Raw genomic sequence first — 21,389 nt, 5'->3', positions numbered from 1 at the left:
CTCCCAAGACACCACAGATCCCATTGTGCCACAGTGGGAATTCCTCACCTGATATTATTTTTAAGAAATAGTTAAATTGGGAGTTACCGTTGTGGTGCAGTGGAAACAAATTTGACTAGTATCCATGAGGATGTGGGTTCAATCCCTGGCCTTGCTCAGTGGGTTAAGGATCTGACATTGCTGTGAGCTGTGGTGTAGGTTTCGGACATGGCTTGGATCCCGCATTGCTGTGGCTGTGTTATTTGCTGGCAGTTGTAGCTCTGATTCGACTCCTGGCCTGGAAACTTCCATATTTTTTTAGGGTGCGGCCCTAAAGAAAAACAATTTAATTGGACTTATTTGGACCCAAAAATGGCTATTTTACTTACCATTTGGAAGCATGAGAAGAAGATAAGTTGTCATTAATAGGGGTTGTTAAGACGTGTTGGTGTACAACATTTAAATACTTCTCAATGTGAATCTGTCACAGAAAAGTTAAAGTTTAGGCCATTAGAGTGGACTTGAGCTACTTAGCTAATTTACTTCATTTCATTAGGTTAACGCTCAGAATGGTGTAATTAAGCCAGAAGAGACAACATGCTATGTGTTCATTACAAGCCTAAGGTATCATTAGGCCTCTCAAAGCCAAATTACTTTATCCAAAAAAGCATAATAAACGATTAGACTCAAAGCTTAAGTGACCTGTAGCACTGTTCACAAATGACACTGCACCAGAGTCAGTTTACTCCCCAGCCAGGGAAACTTGCCAGGCAATACAGACATGGAGTGATGTCTTTCTCTATGGAACTTCAAGCAAGCAGCTGAGGAGAGAGTTTGGCCTTTAGGTAACAAGATTATTTAAAATGGCCAACCCGAAGACTCCAGCTGGGTCCAGCCCTCTCATTGTCAGATAATGTAGGACAATGGCATGCAAGTCTGATGAGGCAACAGAATATTCCTCCTCTCATAGCCTCAGGATTTGAGCTAGGAAGCTGATAACAGGGTAAAGTGAAAGTCAAAAGCAAGAGCAGAGACACTGATCGAGGTCTTGAAGAGGGAGATGGTCTTTCTTTGGACCCATGTGCCGATAGAGTCTTATGTTATATGTGAACATGATCCTGGTCTGAAGATTGGATTCTTCCATGCCCTTAGGTATATCTATAATGATGAAGTCCACATATATTTCAAGCAAGCATTAGTATTTTTGTTGTATCTCGCTGGTCCAAAATTGGTAGATTTCTTTCCTATTTCCAGTCTTATGTGCTGGATCACAACATTACAAAGATGACTAAAGTCAAAATACTTAAGCTATCAGGGAAAAGTAAACTCTGATTTTTCAGAATCCTGGTGCATCTGATAGAAACTTCCTGCAATGTATTGGTATGAATCCTTTTTTTGTCAGGCATATTATTGGACTAATATAGTTATTTTTAAAATTCTAAAGTCTTTTTATCAAACACCATTTTAGGGGTTAACACTGTATAATCAAATATTATCAATGCCTCAGATTCTTTATGGAATGTGACAAGATGTAAGTCAATCAGTTAATAATCATTTTTTAAATATAATTTTATTGAAGGATAGTTGATTCACATTATGTTAATTTCTGCTGTACAGCAAAGTGAATGAAATAATGCCATTTACAGCAACGTGGATGGACCTCCACCTTATCATATAACTGAAGTAAGTCAGACAGAGAAACAAATATACCATATGACATCACTTATATGGAATTTAAGAAACGGTACAAATAATGATCATTTTTAAAAAAAAGATCAGGATGAAAAAGCTGATGACCAACCAGAGCCCGCCTCTGTTAACGGAATTACACAGGAGCCTGTGAAAATCCCACAGTTCTTTATTCTCAAGGAATCTTTGTCTCCTTCTAGGATTTTATTTAATATCTACAGCTCTACTTACTTTTAACCCCATTTCAGTCCTTTTGATGGCTGTTTCAAGATTCTGAATGTCTAGAGTCTCACGTTTTTCCTCAGGAGGGAAATTGGTTAATTTCTCCCTTAGTTGATAAAGGTCTTCATGGACCTAAAGGTAGAAAAACACAAAATAACAAAAGAATATGTACATCATCCATCTAAAACAGTTCTTTATCTTAAAGTTTTGTAATTTGCTTGGATTGCTAGAGACAATAAAGTTGATTCTAAAGATGGTGTTCATTGAAAAGGACTGTCTTTATGGTTCTAAGATATACTTTATTAGACGCTCCACATATTATCTTTCAGATTTTGGAAAACTAAGCTTTCATACAGTTTCATATTTGTCCAAGTTGGATCCAAGATAAAATTGCAAGTCAAATAGCTTCTGCTTTTTCAGGTGGTAAAGCAGTTGAGTCAGATACAGTGAGAAGTTTGAGCCCAACTCTGATTTCAACAAAGCTTTCGGCAAATAGAGGTTCTAGTGAAAGCAGTGCCTTTCAAAAGAGAACTGTAAATATGATGACAGGACCTATTGGTTTTCCATTCTAGCTAGATCCTCCCCTTACTGCTCTGAAGAAGCAGTTCTATAGGTGTGGCCTTAATTTTGTTTAGTCAGAAGTGAAAATGATCCATGAAGAAACAGCAACATAATGTTATTACTTTAACATTTTCCTTCAATTTGGGGATTAATGCAAACTATTGCCTTTGGAATGGATAAGCAATGAGATCCTGCTGTATAGCACTGGGAACTATATCTACTCACTTATGATGGAGCATGATGGAGGATAATGTGAGAGAAAGAATGTATATATGTATGTGTGACTGGGTCGCCCTGCTGTATAGTAGAAAATTGGCAGAACACTGTAAACCAGCTACAGTAGAAAAAATAAAAATCATTTAAAAAAAACATTTTCCTTCAATTTGTATTTTTCCTTGCAAATGATGAATATTTCTCCAACATCAAGTACCTTCTGAATAAAATGGGAGTTATGAAATTAGACAGCACAAGATTCTCAGCATTCATATTAGCAACCAAACTTCAACAGATAAATACAGATGGCACCAATTATTGTATGGGCTGCTGCCACTAGAGAAACATTTTGTTATGTAAATTTATGAGCCCAACACCTGTTTCAGGAATAGTCACACCAATAACAATCTGCAGACTGGGTTGCTAAAGGCATTTTGAAACAGTTACCTTTTCTCTGTTAATACAACTGGACCTACACATGGATCCAGCCTATGCTATCGATTACTCTTGAATATTCCCAAGGAGCCAAGTACTCAAAAGATCAAAAAACATTTGCATCTTTTCACTGATGGGCATCACAGTCTGGCAGATACATCTGGTCATTTGTACTCTGCACAAATTATCATGTAGAGCCTTCAGGGCTCACAGATTGAAATCTGAACACACCTACTCTGCTGGTAGGCACTAAGGATGAAGATGTACTTCTTTCTATTGTTTTGTCCAAATTACTGCTGCAAGCTGATTTATTCTTTAAAGACATGGCAAAAGTACAAAGAGGCCGTTCAAGGGCAAGCCCACTTCCAGGTCCATGTCGTTTTTTTGGCTGTTTTTTTTTTTTTAATTTTTTTTTGGGGGGGTTAACTTTTGAATGTACTGAATTTCCTTCTTGTGGCTCTTGTATTTGTAGCTTTGTGTATCATTCTGTAATTATGCCTGTCAACTGCTAGTGGGAACGAAAACTGCACTTGATTAATTTATTGGGGAACCGCACTTGATTTCTTTATCTACTTTGTACAGACAATTAGATGACTTCATAGAGTTGTATGTAATAGGTCTGGTACATAGTAGTAGCTTTGGAACAGATAAACATAATTCCATGTTCTATTATAAAGTTCTATACAATGATAAACATAATAACAGATAAACATAATTCCATGTTCTATTACAAAGTTCTATGCAACGTCCTACACAATGATAAACATAATAATAACATAACAGATAAACAAAATTCCATGTTCGATTACAATGTTCTATACAATGTCCATGCACACCATCCTCATTGCTCTAGTTTCCTCACCAAGTAAAAGAAAAAAAAAAATTACTCCACAGACTTGTGGAATGAAAACAAGGCAATGGGTATGAAAATGAATGAATAGAGGCTTTGGAACCCAACCTATGAATGAGAATTCTAGTTTACTAAACTGAGATTGGCAAACTTACTTAACTCTTTAGAGCCTTAGTGTTCTTACCTTTAAAATGGAGATACATATTCTGCCTCTCAGGATAGTGACAAGAATAAAATTAAAGCATATAAAGTGCTTTGTACAGGGCCAGCCACATAGGAGGGCACTGAACAAATGTTAATTCTCTTCTCCTGAATTGTAAAACCTAGTGAAACGCCTCGCATGAAACTGGCACTTGGTAAATGTTCATTGATTTGAATTGCTCTCTTAATCTTTCTCAAGAGCTTTTTACTTTCCTTGCCAGATATTTTCTTCTCCCCTCTTAGTAACCGCACATCTGTTTGTGTAATTGCAATAGAGACAAGTACTGTAGGAAATGTTTCACCAGACCTGAGTAAAAAGAGATGAAGTTCTAAATCTCCATTCTTTCTTCAAATAGATCCAATCTACCATAATGAAATTTTCTCTGTCACTCATTATTTCTGTGATTATCAAATGCATTGCTTTCCATAATTTCCCACGTGGAGGAAGATTATTATTTTGACAGTTTGGGAACAGGGCTACTTAATAAGAAGTCCTTGAAAGACTTAATGCAGGCAAGAGTTGCTCTAGAATTTAAAAAAGACATGCCACCAGACTCTGTCAAAAAGCAGTCTCATAATTCCATTTTATTCATCTCTGCCAAAGATAAGAGTTTGGCTGAGTCATTCTCATAGCTTCCCCATTCAATTTTATATTGCATGCTCTTGGCAAACCAGACAGAGTGTTGATAAGAGAGACAGTGATAATATTGAGTTATCAATTAGCTTCAGTATTTCCAACCAATAAGGTCAGTGTTAACATACAACTGTTGGGTTTTTGAAATATGATTTCCAAGAGTCATTTAAAAGCTAATTTGATTGTAAGACGTGGTTGTCTTGGTTGCACAAACACATGTTTAACAGTTGGGTCAAACAAGTATTTATAAAGATATAAAGACCCTGCATTTTTATTGATAAAGTATAAACACAAAGCTTCTAAGAGGTAATAATAAAAGAAAGCATCTAGGAAACTTCCCAGAGTCACCACCACACTTCAAGATTGTTTCACAGATGTGCCATGCCTATTTAAGGACCAGCACACACCTCTCGATTACTTTGAGTGAGTTACTTTATGTCTTTGTATCTTAGTTTCTTCTTCTGTAAACTGCAGCTAAAAATAATACCTGCCTACTAGAGTAGCTGTTAGGAGATCATTTATCTAAGCTCTCAGAACAGGGCCAGGCTTTCAATAAACACTAGCTACTCTTTTAATTAGAATGATTATTATTAATGTGGTAAAACCTCAGTATTCTGTTAAGTTGAGGAAAGACCCAGCTAAACTCCTAAAGGTCTGAATTACATACTTGAAAGTGAAAGAAGTAGCTAACAAAATGCTGCCGCATAGACCTCTATGTGGGGATGGTAATCATATTTCCTGAATCAAAAATGAAAACATGGCAGTTCCCTTGTGGTGTGGTGGCTTAAAGATCTGGTGTTGTGGAGTTCCCGTCGTGGCTCAGCGGTTAATGAACCCGACTAGCATCATGAGGATGTGGGTTTAATCCCTGGCCTTGCTCAGTGGGTTAGGATCCAGCATTGCCATGAGCTGTGGTGTAGGTCACGGACTTGGCTCGAATCTGGCATTGCTGTGGCTGTGGTGTAGGTGGAGCCTACTGCTCCAATTCGACTCCTAGCCTGGGAACCTCCATATGCCACAGGTGCAGGTCTAAAGAGACAAAAAAAAAAAAAAAAAAAGATCTGGTGTTGTCATTGCAATAGGTTGCTGCTATGCTGTGGGTTCAATCCCAGTCTGGGAAATTCACATGCCATGAGTGCAGCCAAAAAACAAAAACAAAAAAAAAACAAAAAGGAAAAAAAAGAAAAAATGGACTTTGATACTGATCTGATTGATCTGATTGGGAAAGAATGTTTTAAATCAGAACTATCCTGGAAAATCCAAATGTAGAAAGTACATTTTTTTTTCTTAATAAGTCACACAAAGAACACTGATTATTTGTATTTAAAGATTTTTCTCTTCTTGTATTTAAAGAATTTTTTTTGTTATTGTTTTTCAAGGCCAAACCAAGGCATATGGAGGTTCCCAAGCTAGGGGTCCAATTGGAGCTGCAGCTGTTGGCCTACACCACAGCCAGAGCAACACCGGATCTGAGCCACGTCTGTGACCTACACCACAGTAGATGGCAATGCCAGATCCTTAACCTACTGACTGAGGCCAGGGATTGAAGTCATATCCTCCTGGATACTAGTTGGGTTTGTAACCCACTGAGTCACAACAGAAACTCCCTCTCTTAAGTATTTGGACATTTTGTAAAAAACATTACTATTAGTATTAATTAGTGCCATCTATTATGTTTTCTAAATAATAATAATATCCATACAGCTCCATTATTATTGTAATTTTTTTGGCTGTTGTGTGCAGAGGTTTGCTGTGGGATCTCAGTTCCCAGATCAGAGACTGAACACAGGCCACAGAAGTGAAAGCACCAAGTCCCAACAGCTAGACCACCAGGGAACTTCTGCTCCATTCATTTTTAAACAGAACATAAACTATTGGAGACTGAGTTTCATTATCTAGTCACCCAGGATCTATGAGCCCAATCCTGTGCCAGGTCAAGTGGGATATGCCGAAAATCAGCTTGTAACAGGGAAACAAGGCAACCTTGTTTGCCAAATAGCAAACATCTGTAGAGTTCTAGTTAAGAATGGAGTAGTCCTGGTGAAAAAGATGGGTTAAAATTAATTTTCCCTTTTCTTTCATCAACTTCGAATAAAACACAAGCTAATATTTAACACAACATAGGACATACACAAAACTAAGCATATTAAAGAGTAAGAGACCAGATATAATAATAATTCATATATATGGAGTGTCATACTTTATTATCCTATATTTTAATCCTTACAAGACTAAGAGAGAGTTCACATTATTATATTCAGTTTATGCTTGAGGGAATCAGATTTAAAGTAACCTGTGCAAGGTAGCACAGCTCATTTTTGGTGAAACTATTCAAATCTGAATCCAAAGCCTTTATGCCTAACCATTAATCAGTACATATATAATATCTACAAATATACAAATGTATATTTGTAAACATACAAAGCTAATGGTTGGTGAAAGTTCAGTGGAAAAGGCAGAATTTAAATATCTAAAAGGGAAGTTCCCATCATGGTGCAGCAGAAACGAGGAACCATGAGGTCGCGGGTTTGATTCCTGGCTTCGTTCAGTGGGTTAAGGATCCGGCATTGCCGTGAGCTGTGGTGTAGGCCAACAGCTACAGCTCCGATTCCACCCCCAGCCTGGGAACCTCCATATGCTGCGGGTGCAGCCCTAAAAAGACAAAAGACAACAACAACAACAAAAATCTAAAGCGGCAAAAGGGGGCAAGGGAAGTTTCTTTTTCATACCAGGATTGATGGATTGAAAAGGTTTAAGATTGCTGGCATTTTCTATGTATATGAGTCCACCTATAATATTCATCTTTGGTCAGTTTCCTTTCCATAATGTGAAAAAATCATGTACTTATCTGATAGCCTTGTTTTAAGGGTTAAATGAGTTTAATATATACAGCACTTAGAACCATGCATGATATCTGGTAAATACTATGTTAACTTTGATTGTTGTGATTTTTTTCATTGAATTCGTATTTTACATGGTTATATTTCACAGCACAATCTAAAGTAGTAGGTCTCAAACCTGAGGGTGCATCAGTGTTATCCAAAAGGCTGGTAAAAACAGATCGTTGGGCCCTACCCCCAGAACTTCTGATTTAATGGGTCTGGAGTAGGGTCTGAGAATTTGCATTTCTTACGAGTTCCCAGCTGGCACTGATGATGCTGGTCCTAGGACTACACATTAAGAACGATGGTCTAAAGCATTGCTTAATGTATGTCATTGAGACACAGACCTAATGTACTATATTAGAGTGAAGCAAGTGAAGATTTGAATGAAATCAAACCTCTGCATTTCTGCAAAAAAATCCTTTGATGTATATACATACAGAAACAATTTGATTGCCTATGATAACAGTAAAGGAAGTCTACTTTCCAGTAAAGAACAATTATATAGCTTTGGGAAAATTGGGTCAATTTAGAGTCAGAAATGGTTCTTTTGTTTTGTTTTGTCTTTTGTCTCTTTAGGGCTGCACTCGAGGCACATGGAGGTTCCCAAGCTAGGGGTCAAATTGGAGTGTAGCTGCCGGCCTGTGCCACAGCCACAGCAACTCAGGATCCGAGCTCCATCTTCTGCCTACCCCGCAGCTCACAGCAATGCTGTATTCTTAACCCACTGAGCAAGGCCAGGGATCGAACCCGCAACCTTATGGTTCCTAGTTGGGTTCGTTAACCACTGAGCCACGACTGGAACTCTGAAAGTGGTTCTAATCTAAGCTATGCATCCTACAGAAGAGAAAACTGAGGGCCAGAGGGGTAAAATTACTAGCCCCAAGTTGTACCCATCTGCAAGGGTCAGATCCAGTATTCTGACTGCCACTCAGGTACCCTTTTCCCTAGATGTACTGCTTATTGGTAGCATGTCTGAAGATAGATACCACAGCCCCAGGTAGAAGTGGAACCCATCCATGTTGGCATGTCCGAGGGTGCTGCTGAATGCTCACAAATAGTCAGAACACAGTGGGAAAGTAGGGAAGGTCTTCCACACGTCCTCCTTCTACGTACTCTACATAGTGCCAGGGAGACTCTTACACTGTATCTAGAGATGAGCCTCAGTGATCAGGTTAATGTGTGGCCTCTCTTTATTTACATAGTCTTCCATTTAGTGTGTTCAGAGTAACTGTTTTAAGCAAGATGGGGTGCTCAGCAACATGGATATGACTATTCTCAGCTCTTCACATAGAGGGGTCTGGCCTTTGCCTTGGACACTGGGAGGTGATCTCTAGGCCCCTGCTTGATGGAAGTATCTTTATGCTATGGAGACTTTGAGCTACACTATATCAGTTCCAACCTCCAGAGGAATGAGACTGAAATCATTAATCTGTTCTTAGGGAAGGGCTGAAGACCAAAAGTCAGTGAAATGAGCATTGTGATCAAGCCCCAATAAAAACTCTGGACACTATAGTCTTGGGGACACTTTCCTAGTTGGCAGTAGTTTGTGCATAGTGTCACACATCATAGCTGGAAGGAGGTGGTATGCTCCATGACTCCACTGGGAGAAAATGGCTGGAAGCTCCATTTAGACCCCTCCTCAACTCTGCCCTAAGCCTTTCTTCCCTTGATTGAATTCTTATCCTTTGGCCATAATAACACCATAATTGTAAGCACAACACTTTCCTGAGTTTTTTGTTTTTGTTGTCTTTTTGCCTTTTCTAGGGCCACTCCAAAGGCATATGGAGGTTCCCAGGTTAGGGGTCCAATTACAGCTGTAGCTGCCGGCCTACACCAGAGCCACAGCAACGCCAGATCTGAGCTGCATCTGTGACCTACACCACAGCTCACGGCAGTGCCGGATCCTTAACCCACTGAGCAAGGTCAGGGATTGAACCCGAAACCTCATGGTTCCTAGTTGGATTCGTTAACCACTGAGCCACGAGGAGAATGTCTCCTGAGTTTTTTGAGTTGCTCCACCAAATTAGCCAGCGTGAGGCGGCTGGAGTTCCCAAATGTGTAGACAGCTGGTCTGAAGTGAGGGTGCTTCTAGAGACCCCTGTACTTGTGCCTGGTGTCTAAGTGAGGGCAGTCTTGTGGAGATTTGGCAGTTTGGCTAAACTCATTCTAAGGTGATGGTGAAAGCAAGGATAATATAAGGTGAGGTAAGACTATCTGGGTATGATTCATAATGGGGAAGTCTGTAAAATTGGTGAGTTTAGGGGTTTGTATTTTGGAAAAGGTGAATTTAAAGAAATCTCCCAAAAGGGAGGTAAGAGACCAAGTCCTAGCAGGAAGAAAAATTAGACCCATTGCAGATCTGAGTGAGAGTCCTGATAAAGTGACCTTAGGCAAATTACTTTAAGCCCTGGTCAAATAGTGCTAAATATGTGTTAAATGTGATGCTATATGTAGAAATGTTTTAAAACTACCATATTGAAATGTGAAAAAACAAAATGCTTTTAATATTTGGAAAAATCTGAGTGTAATTGTCACAAGCTAAGTTATGCTGGAGAAGCTAATACTTTCTTCTTCCTCCTTTTTTGGCCAAATCCGTGGCATGCAGAAGTTCCACAGCCAGGGATCAAATTTTTGCCACAGCAACAACCAGAGCTGCTACAGTGACAACACCAGATCCTTAACCCTCTGAGCCACAAGAGAACTCTGAAGTTAATATTTTATTGATATTCCGCCCTCAGATTAGAAAAAGTTACTTCCGGGAGTTCCCGTCATGGCGCAGTGGTTAACGAATCCGACTAGGAACCATGAGGTTGTGGGTTCGGTCCCTGCCCTTGCTCAGTGGGTTAACGATCCGGTGTTGCCGTGAGCTGTGGTGTAGGTTGCAGACGCGGCTCGGATCCCGCGTTGCTGTGGCTCTGGTGTAGGCCGGTGGCTACAGCTCCGATTAGACCCCTAGCCTGGGAACCTCCATATGCCGCGGGAGCGGCCCAAGAAATAGCAACAACAACAACAACAAAAAGACAAAAAGACCAAAAAAAAGAAAAAAGAAAAAGTTACTTCCCTGTGTTTTTAAATTTGTCACATTTCCATATTCAAAACTGTTAACTTGAATAGTAAGCTTTTATCTTGAATTTATTTCCCTATTGTATGTTCCCAAGCAAGGGGTTTTAATTTTATTTATCTTTTATTGCAATATAATTGGCATACAACATAATAATTAGATACTTGTTCATATTGCAAAATGATCAACATAAGTCTAGTTAACATCCATCTCCATACACATTCACAATTTTTTTTCTTGTAATGAAAACTTTTTAAGATTTACTCTCTTAGCAATTTAAATACACACTAAGTATTGTTAACTACAATTACCATGCTCACGTCCCCAGAACTCATTTATTTGCAAGGGACTTTTAGATCCCCCCAAATTGGGGTGGTTAAGAAAGGCAGTTCACATATTTCAGTTTCTCCCCAGCTTTATCACCTCTCCGTTGTGTCTGATTTGTATCGCCTCCAGTTCCCTACTTCATGGATTCAAAATTTTTATGACATAACATTTAAAAATGGTGCCTCGGTGTAAGAAAAGATAGCTTTTTCCAAAGTAGAGGTCCCTGGCGGGGTGTATGGTCGTGGAGTTTTACCAGAGACAGAATGACTGGCGCTTCCCAGGGTCAGGCTGTGGAGGTGTGTGAGGCGGCCGGGCGAGTTCTGGGTTCGGATATTTGGGAGTTCTCCGAGCGGTGCCGCCCCTCGCCTGGGAGGCAGTCTAAAGGCTGGACACCAATGGATGGACGCTGCTGGGCCTCGCTCGAAGGGCCTTAGCCGGGTAGGGCCGGGAGAGACCCATTCCCACCTGGATTAAGATGGATCCGATGGGGTCATGGTTTTCTGGCGCCTGGGCCATGCCTACCACCGGGCGCGGCTACCTCGCAGAGGAGGCGCGGTTTCTAGGCACATTAATTCTCCGCAGGGGGAGCTCGTTCCCATGGCAACCCAACGCGCAGCGCGGCCCGGTCCACGACGGGAGCGGAAGAGGGGGATGGAAAGGAGGCAGGGCCGGCCGTGCCTTCTGAGAACGCGCCTTCCTTGCACGCCTCCCCTGCGCGACAGCGGCCATGGTATCGCCCAAGGCGGAAGAGGCTTGGAGACCAAACCGGATCGCGGGTTCAGCAATGGCTGCGGGTGTCCCCTGCGCTCTGGTCACCAGCTGCTCGTCCACCTTTTCTGCTGACCGGCTAGTCCAAAGTGAGTAGAAGGTCTCCTGGGCCGAATTCCAAGCCCCCCCCCCCCCGCCCCGCCCCGAGGCTTGGCGGGTGACATTCCCAACACTGTGGCCTCCCTTGGGAGCCTCTGTCCCAGCCGCGGGGCCCTGGATTCTTCCTCTCCTCCGTGGTGGCCCAAGGTCCCGCGGGTGCTCTTGGGAGGCAGTCGAGGTGCCCAGTGTCCCAGGGGTCCACCCCAAGCTCGTACACACCTTGCTTCTCTGCTTTGTCTGGCCCGCCATGACGTTTCTTCCAGCTTTTTCTGTAAAGTGGGACTAATCCCCGCCCAGCCCAGGGGTTGTTGCGGTCAAGCTTTGAGGTGAACCGAAAAGGCGCTCTGGAAATTGTACGGAGGAACGAGGGTGTTAGGAGCAGAAATAGTGATTTTTGTTGCCATCTCTGCTCCTGAGGTGGAATGTGGTTCCTTTTGGCCACCCCTTGGTGCGTATAAGACTTGTTAGCCTTATCCCCTCCACTCTGCAGTTATTCATGTCTTGCCTTCCTCCAGAGGCTAGGTCCTCTCCCTGTATCAGTTTTTGGTTATTATTGGTCCTATTCCCTTTCTTTGCCTCTGGAACTTCATAGTGTTTGTCAAAGTAGGTAACTTAAAAGAATTGTAGGCGTGGAGGGGAGACCAGTGTAATAGAGAGAGGATAGGATTGGATCTTAGGCTCAAATCTTTCACTAAAGGACTCTGAAGTTGATTATAACTCAAGACTCCTGTTTTAAGTGCGTGGCTTCGAGTCAGAACAGTGACTCTCAACTGTGAGATAACACGCTTAACTTCTGCTCTTCAGTTTTCTTGTAAAATGGTGATTATTTCCACAGAATTGTTGTGCTTAGCCCAGCTTAAACGTTCGATAAAACGTATGTATTTTGATTAAAATGCATTATCTCGCTGGCCTTCAGTTTTCTGATCCTGAAAATGGGGCATATGAACCTAACAGAATTCTTTGAAGGACAGATGATGTGACATTTTGAAACCATTTTGTAAACTGTAAAGCATCATATAAACTAACTTTCTCTCTATAACTGTTGAATGACAGAATTAGGCAGGATGTCCCTCTAATGCAAATATTCTATAACTTAGTTGTCTTTTGTAATCATTTAAAAAGTCCCTTGCTACAATAGAAGTTTAATTATAACGCTAAATAACTAACTGCTCCAATGACACCGTTTCCATACCTCTCAGCAGTGCTCCTTCCCGTTTTTTTCCTTTCTTTTCTCTTTAAAAATTGTTTTGTTGTAAAAGTAGTGCATATTCTATTAAGATTTATTAGCCTGTGGAGAAAAAATGTCAGCCATGGTCTCATCAGCCAAACACAAATAATGTGTTAACATTTCTGTGCATTTATATCCAGTTTTTTTTTCCAATGCATAGATTCTAAAGAAACTTGTAATTACATTTCACATATAGTTTTTATCCTGATATTTTATATATCTTTTACATTATATATAACATGTTATATTTCAGTATTTTGTATGTATGAATCAAAATATTTGATGTATCTTAAAGTCTATTTAAGTATATAAAATTATGTATTTATAACATTTAATATGTGTGATTTGTATAAAAATATCTTTATATAAGATATATATTTTATACATACTATTTCATGTATAATTTTTATTCTGGTATTTTTCATTTATTATTACTTCATAAATTAGTCTCCATATCTTACCTCTAGTGAACATAATAGAATTTGGTCAGAATTCTTAAGATTCTTGGTGTATTTAACTTTCCAAAAAATTGCATGCATTTGGGTTTACATTACTGATAAATAAAAGTCTTTTCAAAGCCAATCTCAGAAGTATTTGTTAAGGTTTCTTATGGCTATCATGTGCTTTAAGGATCAGAATTGGCAGATGTGGTCACTTCCTTGAAGGAGCTGATCACTTACAGTTGGTGAATAGTAACACTGTAGTTCTTTAAAAATATATTGGCATCATTGGGAGTAAAACTAATTTTGTAAAATAATGCACTCTATTTCCATATGTAAAATGCCTCTTAGATAACTTTTGTATTGGTTAAAATGATATGACCTTTCTTTTGTGATTTTGTTAATGTTACGAGTGAAAAATAAGAGCAATTAGTGAAGGGATCCCTTGAGTAAGGAAAAGTGAACTGTTAAAGAGGCTTTTATCATCTATTCCCAGGTTAATGAGTAGGGTGACTATGGATACCATTAGAATGTAGTATTTGCTGAGCTCTCATTCTGTTTAATCATAATTAAAGATGGGATTAAATTAGACACAAATTAATTTTGGCATAAAAGATGGAGACTACCATAATGAATGACTTTTGTTAAGTATTTAGTGACATTGAGTCATAGTGTGATTTTGGGTTGAATCTAAATTTACTTTAGGGGAGGTTTGGTTTCCTTCCATGCATCAGGAAGAAGAACCTTTAAGGTGCCTCCAGTTTCTCTTTCCTTTGACATATTGCTTTTAACAGTCGGAAAGTTTATTATAAATATACATGAAATAAAAATCAGCCGGTCTCTACTGTGGATAAGCGGTATGCATGGACTTTGTGAGAAGCTTTTATGTTGTCACTTAAAAGTCTTGCACGGTATCCTGGGTGGATGTCTGACATCAGATGAAAGGTCATTACCAGCGTAGGCTTTTCAAGGCTCAGGATGCTTGTGCGATGCTGTATGTGGTGTGAGAGCAAGTGTCTGTATCCCCAGGCCAGACCTCTATCCACCTCATGTATGTTTTATGAACATAATCCTTTTATTCTGGAAAAGGGTATTCTGATATTAAGAACAAAGCTAGTCTCTGTGCCAGTTACCATAGCTGGGATGACAACTAAGAGACTATTTCTGACCTCAGGAGGGCTGTGGTGAAATGTGTGCTTCACTTGTGAAAAAATTAGAATGTAGATACCTAAGTTTTAATATCCTACTCTACTCGAAGGAACTTCAGATAGAAAAAACCCTGGAGACTCGCCTGGTTTTAATGTATGTAATGCTAATTTAACAACTCTAAACCATTTTGATCCTGTACCTGAACACTTAGAGCAGATTTTTTTCTTCTAGTGAATGTGAGAATTTGCAGATCTTGTAATCATAACAAATGTCAGTACTCTTCCCAAACATGTTTTCACATAATTCAATTTGGTTCTTGAATCCCCATGAATTCATGAAGCCAGGGTTTTCTCCATTTTATAAATGAAGAAGCCATGAATTGAAAGCACTCAGTGAGCTGCCCAGAGAGCTCAAGTAAGAAGCGCCGGAACATATGTTCTCACTTGGGATTTGTGTGCATGGGCTGTGTGAGTGAAATGTGTTGGAATTCCTTAGCAGTCAGAACTATTTAAATTTAAGGTGATGGTATTGGTATTAGAACTGAGAGAGAAGATTAACCCTAAAAGAAGTTTTTAAAATCTGCTCATGTTTCCGTTCAGAATGGTTGAAATCCTAATTCCGAGTGAAGGAAGAGAAAAAAATCCTTGTCCAGGGGACCTGTATTTTAAAAAGATCATGTGCCTACCTGATAATCTTTAATAGTGTCTGGACTTTTATTTTCTCAATTGAGGGAACTCGAAGTAGAGACATTATATATATTAGTCATTCCTGCTATGGTAGAATTAGCATTAAAAATAAAAGTTGTTCCAGACCTCTAACAACTCTTCTATGTGTAAAATTCTATGCTGTTGGTTACTTCTTTTTTAATGTTAGGTAATATAATGCTGCTTAATTTTTTTATGTTTATCTTTTGAAAGCTAAAGAATCAAGCCCCATTTTAAAGTTGCTGTAGACATTCTACTTGTATTAGAGAATTGACATTTTGTGTTTGGCATTCAGATGCATTTACCCAAAGAAACAATCCACTGGTCCTCAGGTTTCTAAAACTGCAGAACCAGGTAGCTCAGTTATGTGATGGGGAAACTAGGCTTTGGGAAATTATACACGTGAAGCCAGCCTTCAGCTTTGACATTGCTGCTTTGGGAAACATTCATTCTTCTGTAAGACTGGGAGTTCATTTCTAGATCTGTCAGACTCCTATACTTACACAAGGATCTTAAAGTAATTTACTAAAGAGAATATTCTTACTTCAAGGGTAGGGGTTATGGTACAGCTTAGCCAACATTATCTAGCAGTCTAGCAACAGAATAGGAGTAGGCGCTTGGGTCTTCTAATTTGTGTTTTTCAGTAGCTGCTTGAGGTATTCTGAGTGGAGCCTCTCAGTTTACTCTGGGAATAAGTAATAATTTTTGCTTAAGTGAAGTTGCTTATTTTGTTGTGGTAGGAGGACCCTGCCTTTGATGGATTGTTTATTTCCAAGTCCTTATTTTCTTCAAAGGAAGAAAGATTGGGCTGGCAACAAGGTTCTAGAGTTGTCATGGCAGAGTGATTCATTAAGTGGTCAGACTAAAGCAGTGATTTCAGATGGGGGTGGGGGGGAGGACTTGGATTTGTTTTTAACTGTGATATTTAATATATTTAAAAATTTTGACATAACATTAAAAGAAGGCTTGAGTTTTTTTAAAAAAAATCTTTATTAAAAGAGGGATGTTAAGTCATCAACCTAAGGAGGGGGGAAAGATTCAATATCAGTTCACATTCTCTCCGGGTGGGTGGGAAAGAGAAGAGAAGGAGGGAAGAAGAGAGTGAGTGTGTGTCTGTGTCTGAAATTAAAGCTCAAAGAGGTTGTGATTTTAAAGGTTGTTTAGCTCATAAAAGTTGGGGAGCCAGGTTTCAGTTCTTTTATATATGTGAAATATGATGAGCTTCTTGGTGACTGGAACTGTATGTATTAAAGGTGAAGTTAGGCGTAGGAGAAATTATAGCAGGAGATTTTAATACTACAGAGAACTTTTATGGATCAAAATAAGTTCAAACCTTTTCTTGCATGAGCCTTAGTAGATGAACTACCATAAGCTAAATAATAAATGAAAAGTCCTCTGTTGGTGCCCTTTTTTTTTTTTTTTTTTTAATGAAGGGTAGAGAATTTATGTGAAGTTTTAGACTAATCCTTTAGCTGTTGTTATGAGTTAAATGATTATAAGGCATTTGTCTTCCCAGTAAATGACATTCCAATAACTGAGGGTGGAGAGCAGGAGGAGCAACGGCAGTGCAGTGTTAACCCATCAGCCTGATGTTGCACAAAACCATTTATGAGACAGAGTGTAATGTGTTATCTTGGAGGATTCTGAGTGTATCTAGACTCAGACCTTTATTTCTGGGCCATCTAACTGCTTGTTTTTGTGTAGCCAAAGGTAAAAATAACAAGGAAGTATAGAGTGGTCGTTTAAACAGCTTGCTGCTTTTGCCCTGTATAATTCCTCAACAAATAATGGCACTCACTAAATAATGAAATCTGATCTTTTTTTAAGAAAAGGTTAAAGTGTGAAAATTGTTTTAAGTGTGTCTGGCAAGAATGATAATCTGGACATGATATATTTATGTGGTTGCCAGTGCACGCAGATACCACAAACACCCCCCCTAATAATTACTTCTCCAGGGAGCAAGATTGAGGTAGGTTAGGACAGAGAGGATAGTTGTGAAACTCTTAAAGAGCCTTTGTGTTGTTTTAGGTTCAGTAACTACCTTTTTCCACGCAGACCTGCAGGCTGGTGCTGCACAGGGGTGGGGGAGAGTATTCTCGTGCCTGAATAACAGTCAGTATGCTTAGAGCAGGCACATGTGTGGTCATTTGATAATAAAGTGCACTCAAGCTGACATGAGAGAATTGTCATTCTCTGTGAATTCTGCTGGGCTTGTTCAGGACTTTTGTGGGGAAAAAGTTGTGAATTGAGCACTAAGTTCTACCCTCCTCCTGGCTATCTGACTTAACTTTTCATTCGGCAAGTGTTTTCCAAGTGTCTTTGCATGTGCCGCCATCATTTTCAGTGTCTACACCTGTGCCTCACTCAGTCAACTACCTCATCTGTAAAATGAGGTCATTGTCTCCCAGCTTCCATGATTCTGTAAGTAGCCTTATTGGGGTGTAATTTCAATACCATAAAATCCACCTGTTTTAAGGGAAACCCATTTCTGTCATCCTAGAAGGAAACCATTCTACCTATGTGCAGTCATTCCCCATTCCCTCCCCAACTCTGGGCAACCACTAACATACTTTCTGTCTTTATAGAGTTGTCTTTTCTGGACGTTTTCTATAAAAGCAGTCATATACTCTGTGGTCTCTTGTGTCTGGCTTCTTTTACTTAGCTTGACATTTTTGAAATTCATCCCTGTTGTAGCATATACTTGGTATTCCCATGGTGTGGGTAGACCACATATATTTATCCATTCATCAGTTGATAGACGTTGGCTTGTTTCTCCTTTTTGGCTATTATGAATAATGCTCTTATGGGCATTCTAAGAAACTCTTGTACTATTTTATGCAACTGCCAGACTTTTTCAGGATGGTTGTACCATTTTACCATTCCTATAAGCAGCATATGAGGGTTTCAATTTCTCCACTTTTATTTAATTTTTTTTTTTGGCCACTTCACAGCATATGGAGTTTTGGGTCAGGGATCAGATCCAAGCCTTAGTTACGACCTATGCTGCAGCTGTGGCAGCCCCGAATCTTTAACCCACTGTGCTGGGCCAGGGATAGCACCTGTGTCCCAGGGCTCCAGAAACACTGCCGATCCCACTGTCCCACAGTGGGAACTCCTCAATTTCTCTGACATGACTTGTTATTGTCTGTATTTTCAATTATTTTTTATGATTTTTATTTTTTCCATTATAGCTGGTTTATAATGTTCTGTCAGTTTTCTACTGTACAACGTGGTGACCTGTTACACATACATGTATAAATTCATCACAAGTGATTAGACATAGTTCCTAGTGCCATACAGCAGGATCTCATTGCCTATCCATTCCAAAGGCAGTAGTCTGCATCTATTAACCCCAGACTCCCAGACCATCCCACTCCCTCCCTCTCCACCTTGGCAACCACAAGTCTGTTCTCTATGTCCATGGTTTTCTTTTCTGTGGAAAGGTTCATTTGTGCAGTATATTAGGTTCCAGATGTAAATGATATCATATGGTATTTGTCTTTCTCTTTCTGACTTACTTCACTTAGTATGAGAGTCTCTAGTTCCATCCATGTTGCTGGAAATAGCATTATTTTGTTCTTTTTGTGGCTGAGTAGTATTCCATTGTGTATATATACCACATCTTCCTAATCCAATCATCTGTCGATGGACATTTGGGTTGTTTCCATGTCTTGGCTATTGTGAATAGTGCTGCAATGAACATGCGGGTGCATGTGTCTTTTTCAAGGAAAGCTTTGTCTGGATATATGCCCAAGAGTGGGATTTGCTGGGTCATGTGGTAGATCTATGTATAGATTTTTAAGGTACCTCCATACTGTTCTCCGTAGTGGTTGTACCAGCTTACATTCCCACCAACAGTGCAGGAGGGTTCCCTTTTCTCCACACCCCCTTCAGCATTTGTTATTTGTGGATTTACTAATGATGGCCATTCTGACTGGTGTGAGGTGGTACCTCATGGTAGTTTTGATTTGCATTTCTCTAATAATCAGTGATGTTGAGCATTTTTTCATGTGCTTGTTGGCCATCTTTTCAATTCTAACCATTCTAGTGGGGGTGAGATGGTGACTTGTGGTTTTCATTTGCATTTCCTTAATAACTAATGATGTTGAGAATATTTTCATGTGCATATAGTATATTCACATATCTTATTTGGTGTAGTGCCTATTCAAGTATTTTTGCTCATTTGAAAAAATTGAAGTATAGATGAATTACAATATTTTGTTACTTTCAGGTATACAGCAACGTGATTCAGTTATAAATACATATATTATTTTCAGATTCATTTCCATTATAGGTTATTACCAGATTTTGAATAGAATTCCATGTGCCATATAGTAAATCCTTGTTGCTTGTCTATTTTATGTATAGTAATTTTTCTGTTAATCCCATACTCCTAATTTATGCCCCCCTCATTAACCATAAGTTTGTTTTCTATGTCTGTGAGCCTGTTTCTGTTCTGTATATAGATTCATTTGTATTATTTTTTATTTTTTAATTTTTAATTTTTTGCTTTTTAGGGCCACACCCACAGCATATGGAAGTTCCCAGGCTAGGGCTCAAATTGGAGCTACAGCCGCTGCCCTACACCACAGCCACAGCAACATGGGATCCAAGCCACATCTGCAGCCTACGTATACCACAGTTCATGGCAATGCCCGATCCCCGATCCACTGAGTGAGGCCAGAGATCAAACCCTCATGGGTGCTAGTCAGATTCATTTCTGCTGCACCACAAGAGGAACTCCGTTTGTATTTTTAGATTCTACATGTAAGTGATATCATATTTGTCTCTGTCTGACTTCATTTAGTAGTCTCATGGCTCATCCATATTGCTGCAGGTGGCAATATTTCAGTGTTTTTAATGGCTAAGTAGTATTCCATTGTATATATGTGTCACATCTTATTAAGCCATTTGTCTGTTGATGAGCACTGACTTGTTTTTGTGTCTTGCTTTTGCCCATTAAAAAATTTTTTTTTGTTAGTTTTCTTAATGAGTTATAAGAGTATTCTGGGGAGTTCCCGTCATGGCTCAGTGGTTAACGAATCTGACTAGGAACCATGAGGTTGCGGGTTCGGTCCCTGCCCTTGCTCAGTGGGTTAACGATCCGGCGTTGCCGTGAGCTGTGGTGTAGGTTGCAGACGCGGCTCGGATCCCAAGTTGCTGTGGCTCTGGCGTAGGCCGGTGGCTACAGCTCCGATTCAACCCCTAGCCTGGGAACCTCCATATGCCGCGGGAGCGGCCCAAGAAATAGCAACAACAACAAGAACAACAACAAAAAGACAAAAGACAAAAGACAAAAAAAAAAAAAAAGAAAACTAAAAGATAAGCCACAGGATATGAGAAAATATTTGCAGGTTATACTTGTGATAAGGAACTTATATCTAGAATATACAGAATACTCTTTTTTTTTTTTTTTTTTGTCTTTTGTCTTTTTTTTGTTGTTGTTGTTGTTGTTGCTATTTCTTGGGCCGCTCCCGCGGCATATGGAGGTTCCCAGGCTAGGGGTTGAATCGGAGCTGTAGCCACCGGCCTACACCAGAGCCACAGCAACGCGGGATCCGAGCCGCGTCTGCAACCTACACCACAGCTCACGGCAACGCCGGATCGTTAACCCACTGAGCAAGGGCAGGGACCGAACCCGCAACCTCATGGTTCCTAGTCGGATTCGTTAACCACTGCGCCACGACGGGAACTCCAAACAACAACAAATTCTTTTGTCTTTTTGTTGTTGTTGTTGTTGTTGTTGTTGTTGTTGTTGTTGTTGCTATTTCCCGGGCCGCTCCCGCGGCATATGGAGGTTCCCAGGCTAGGGGTTGAATCGGAGCTGTAGCCACCGGCCTACACCAGAGCCACAGCAACGCGGGATCCGAGCCGCGTCTGCAACCTACACCACAGCTCACGGCAACGCCGGATCGTTAACCCACTGAGCAAGGGCAGGGACAGA

General features: G+C 40.0%; 2 protein-coding genes across 29 annotated transcripts in view; one reads left to right on the top strand and one right to left on the bottom strand.

Moving 5' to 3' along the window:
- The window catches only part of IQCH (IQ motif containing H), a 237,670-nt gene extending 225,962 nt beyond the window's left edge, over positions 1-11,708 (bottom strand). For 5 of the 17 annotated variants that reach the window (XM_084978737.1, XM_084978733.1, XM_021100401.2 and 2 more), the window contains exons 1-3: positions 11,523-11,708; positions 1,900-2,022; positions 369-460 (exon numbers count right to left, since the gene is read on the bottom strand). In XM_084978737.1, coding sequence (XP_084834863.1) covers positions 369-460; positions 1,900-2,022; positions 11,523-11,573 — 266 coding nt within the window. In that variant the 5' untranslated portion in view covers positions 11,574-11,708. Of the gene's footprint in view, positions 1-368; positions 461-1,899; positions 2,023-11,310 lie in introns of all 17 variants that reach the window. The other 12 variants (XM_084978785.1, XM_084978796.1, XM_084978757.1 and 9 more) reach the window with 8 other exon arrangements.
- AAGAB (alpha and gamma adaptin binding protein) overlaps positions 1-21,389 on the top strand; it is a 308,159-nt gene that overhangs the window by 233,265 nt on the left and 53,505 nt on the right. For 9 of the 12 annotated variants that reach the window (XR_014817304.1, XR_014817305.1, XM_005659866.4 and 6 more), the window contains exon 1: positions 11,813-11,914. The exons of the other annotated variants lie outside the window; for them this stretch is intronic. Coding sequence is in view for 4 of the 9 variants with exons in the window: in XM_005659866.4 (XP_005659923.4) it covers positions 11,842-11,914 (73 nt within the window). In the remaining 5 variants the exon portion in view is untranslated. Of the gene's footprint in view, positions 1-11,812; positions 11,915-21,389 lie in introns of those variants that run through there. 12 annotated transcript variants of the gene reach the window in all.

This window comes from Sus scrofa, chromosome 1 (assembly GCF_054392235.1).
Source record: "Sus scrofa isolate SSC_HxYL_T2T_F1_AM1 chromosome 1, Sscrofa_HxYL_maternal_Yorkshire_Landrace_v2.0, whole genome shotgun sequence".
NCBI lineage: Eukaryota > Metazoa > Chordata > Mammalia > Artiodactyla > Suidae > Sus > Sus scrofa.
This window is presented reverse-complemented; position numbering and strand designations above follow the sequence as displayed.